This window comes from Penaeus monodon, chromosome 16 (genome assembly GCF_015228065.2).
Source record: "Penaeus monodon isolate SGIC_2016 chromosome 16, NSTDA_Pmon_1, whole genome shotgun sequence".
Taxonomy (NCBI): domain Eukaryota; kingdom Metazoa; phylum Arthropoda; class Malacostraca; order Decapoda; family Penaeidae; genus Penaeus; species Penaeus monodon.
In genome coordinates this window covers 48,459,085-48,462,653 of record NC_051401.1, presented here as the reverse complement: position 1 = coordinate 48,462,653, position 3,569 = coordinate 48,459,085, and the positions used below count along the sequence as shown (strand labels likewise).

The following is a 3,569-nucleotide window of genomic DNA, read 5'->3' as shown; positions in this document are numbered from 1 at the left end:
TGACAGCAAACAAACCGCTTTCTCATTCCATGTTTAAAAGTGACTGTGATTCTTCATTAGTAGCGAAGATGAACTGACTTTAGAAAATAATAGTAGTAAATAAATATGACTCAGTCACATGATATAAAGTGAGATAAAGTTCGAAGAAGTTGAAAACGTTACTTGAGATTAACCAGGTCTGGTATTATCCAAAAGTAGAGAAAAAGTCAGATAAGATTAATAACATAATATATCCTTAATCCAGCAGCCGGAACTCGCCTTAATAGACGTAGTATGTTTATTTTTTCGGTATATTAGTTCTTCCTTGTGATGAAACTGAGGATGACACGTATGGGAAGGGGGGAAGGGGGCGAGGTGGAGGAAGGGCAGGGGAGAGGGAGAAAGAGAGAAAGGGGAGAGAGGTGGAGAAGAGGGAGGGAAAAGGGAAAGAAGGGGAACGGGGAAAGTGGTTGAGGTGGGGAGGGGAAAGAGGAAAAGATGAAAGAGGGGAAGGGAATGGAGAGTGAGGGAAAGTTTGAGGAAAGGAATAATAATCAGGTTCTAGGAAGAGAGAGAGACGAGATAGGTGTAAGACGGACAGGAATGAGGGAGAAGCGAGGAGAGTAAAAGATGGAGAAGATAAGAAAAGGCAGATAGTTGAAAGAAAGGCATGAAGAGTAAGAAGTTGAGAGAGAGATAGAGGGAGCAAGAGAATAGAAGGAAAGAAGTGGAGAGAGAAGACGATCAACGAATGTAGACGAAGAAAACGGGATGGAAGGAAAATTTGAAAGAGGAAGAAAAGAGTGAATAGTGGAGAGCAAAAAATGTCAGTAACTGAATGTGTGTGCATTAGAAATGATTTTCTAATCCATCAAATAAAAATAATCAGGTGGCACGTTCCGATCAAGTTGAGGACGTGCCTGATAACGCCACCGAAGTGTGTATATAAGACCTCTTGGAGCACATCTGTGGTAGTCGAGCAAGCAGCACTTCCAACGAACGTCCTGGATAAGCGAGGCGCACGAACCGCACGTCCAGCGACTCCCCACCAGCCACTTGCCTTCCGCACCGCCGTCAGTGCAGACATGGGTGACATCTCTTCCCCCGCCAGACACTCCTGCCGCAGGATGCCGCCGAAAGGCCAGGACACGCTCACGGCCCTCATCTGCCGGAAACTACGGGAGAGCGGCCAGGACGTGGTGGCCGCCTTGTACGACCTGAGGGAGGAGCTGAGCAGGTGTCCCTCCCGCAAGGCATCCGTCAAGCTCGTCCGCCGCACGCTGTCGAGGGCCATCGCCGAGGGGAGGAGGGACCAGGACACGGCGAGGGACACGCAGGACGACCTACGAGCGAGGCCGGAGGAACTCGTCCCCACGATTGACCAGCTGTTGAAGGAGGAGCTCAAGGGGGAGGAGGAGTTCGAGAAAGAGCAGAAAACGGAGGAAGCCAAGGGAGAAGAGGCGCAGGAAGAAATTTTGGCAGAAGGCGGACTCGAGTGCGGAGAGGACGTTCCTGACCACAAGAGAACGACAGGAACACGACCTCAGAAAGACGACCACGAGGCATCGGAGGAAAAGCAACTGACAGAAGACAGTAACGACGCTCCTTCTTCGATTCTTATGAAGGAAAATAATATTTGCGACGGGAAAGGCAAGTCTCCATCTCTCATTCCTTTTCTCTTTTCGCCTCTCTCCTCTTCTCATACCCTGTCAGTGAATGTCTTTGTATATAGAATCTCGCAAATGAAAGGTCTCTTCTCTTTCCACATTGGTAAATCTTCCCAACATCCTACAGGAGGAAACACCCAGGAGACGGCGATTCTCAACGGGGTACAGATCGAAAGGGTTTTCCCTGAGAAAGGACGCCCGTTTTCACACTTTTACGGAGACGAAGACCGAGAGATCATGTCCGTTAGACTTGTTATAGAGAAGAGTGAGTTGCTTATACTGCATGTCAGTTTCCGTTTGCTTGTTATATACATGATCAGCGTTTCTGGTGTAGCCTCAACTTGAGCTTTTATAACTTACCGGGACAACTACCTTTTACTTTCTTTCTTTTCAGTAATATAATGCTAAAATGATAAGCTACATAACAGATCTTTCATTTCCACACAGACAAGTGCGCTCTCTACAAAGTAGAAGGCGAAACGTCCACAAAACTGGGAGTGTTCCACGCTGACCACATGACGAAGCTCAAGAAAAGGCTTCAAAGTGAAACTGGACACCCAAATGACCACAGATGAACTGGATGGAGGCAAGCGACTCAGGAAGGGAAGGAAGAGGAACAGAGACGCGTCTTTGGTGATCCTGACCGTTCCGGAGGAGCAGCAGAGGGAGTGCATGAACGTCTTATCTAAGGTGAGACATTCAGGTTTCTTTTTTGTTTTCTTTTCTTTTTGATCTCGTTTATTTATGAGTATGTTTGTACTATGGTGTTACCTTCTCTTATGTATCTATAAATCCACTCAATACATATACTTTGTGGTCATCATTGCCTCCCTCCTCTCTTTTGTTATTTTCGTAGATGCTGTTATTGTTATTGTTGATAACATTCCTGATGATGTTATTGTGTGTTTTCTTTACATCAGTGTCAATTATCACGACTTTCTATTTCATTTAATTATTTATTTGTTGTTTATTCTTTTTATGTTCTTTATTTTATTATTTATTTAATTATTTACTTATCTATTTTTCAGATGAGAAAAACACTTCCTGGAATCCTCTTCGGGTAATCTTGTAGATGCATCTTGTATTTCACTGTATATTGTATTAGTGCTTGTTGTTGTGTTGCCATATAATTTAGATTTTCTGTTTCATAATGGTAATGTCTTATCCACTATGTTGTATAAATCTTTTTCAAATAACATTTGTATATACCGTACATTTCTGTATATTTTCTTATAAATATATTTTCTATAAAAAGAAGTTTAACAGGCCCCCAGCACACTTTACAGTACTTCCAATACCGGTATATAAGCTTGCTATTAGGCCAATAATCTGTGTCGGAATTCCCTAAAGTCCCAGCATCTCCCATGGCAATTCATGATGCACCGAGTCAAACACCTTCTTGAGGATGATGTAGGCTGCAAGCAGCCCACGACAGCATTCCACAATTACTCGAAGCGCTAGCATTCAGTCTATTGTGGACTTGCCAGGAGTGACTTCAGACTGCTCCGGTCTCTGGTGCCTTAGTAGGTGGTCGCAGATCCGTTTCAGAAGAATGTGGACGAAAACGTTGTCTGGTATGCAACAAGGATATCACATATGCCTGCAGCTTTCCCACAATTCAGCTTGGAAATCGCCATCCTAACCTCTGTTAGGGTAGGAGGTTCCTTGCTGATGGGTGGGTCCAGCATGAATGTAGTGATATCGCTTGCATCCAAGCTAACTGTTGGAGGGTCTACCTGGTACAACTGCTCAAAATACTCAGCCCAACGTTCACGAACCCAACATGATCTAAGATGATCTGTCCATCCACTGAGTGGACTGCAGTCATCTGCGAGGAGGGCTTAGAATTCAGCTTTCTCAGGGCGAAGGTGGTTTTACTAAGAAATGGCCTTCAACCTCCTAAGTAAGATTCCTGATGAAACT

The 3,569-nt window shown here is 44.6% G+C and overlaps 1 protein-coding gene across 1 annotated transcript; it reads left to right on the top strand.

Annotated features, from left to right (window-relative positions):
- The first annotated feature begins 105 nt into the window (after positions 1–105).
- Positions 106–2,342, top strand: LOC119583088. Its single transcript, XM_037931595.1, has 4 exons — positions 106–128; positions 869–1,629; positions 1,774–1,911; positions 2,094–2,342. The coding sequence occupies exons 1-4, from the start codon at positions 106–108 to the stop codon at positions 2,219–2,221; spliced, it is 1,050 nt and encodes a 349-aa protein (XP_037787523.1). The 3' UTR covers positions 2,222–2,342.
- Positions 2,343–3,569: the final 1,227 nt, after the last annotated feature.

Excerpts from the sequence above, each read along its gene's own strand:
- LOC119583088 (XM_037931595.1), top strand. The coding sequence starts at position 106 with ATGACTCAGTCACATGATATAAA. Across the intron at positions 129-868 it reads ACTCAGTCACATGATATAAA|GTGGCACGTTCCGATCAAGT; the intron begins GTGAGATAAAGT and ends AAAAATAATCAG. Across the intron at positions 1,630-1,773 it reads TAATATTTGCGACGGGAAAG|GAGGAAACACCCAGGAGACG; the intron begins GCAAGTCTCCAT and ends AACATCCTACAG.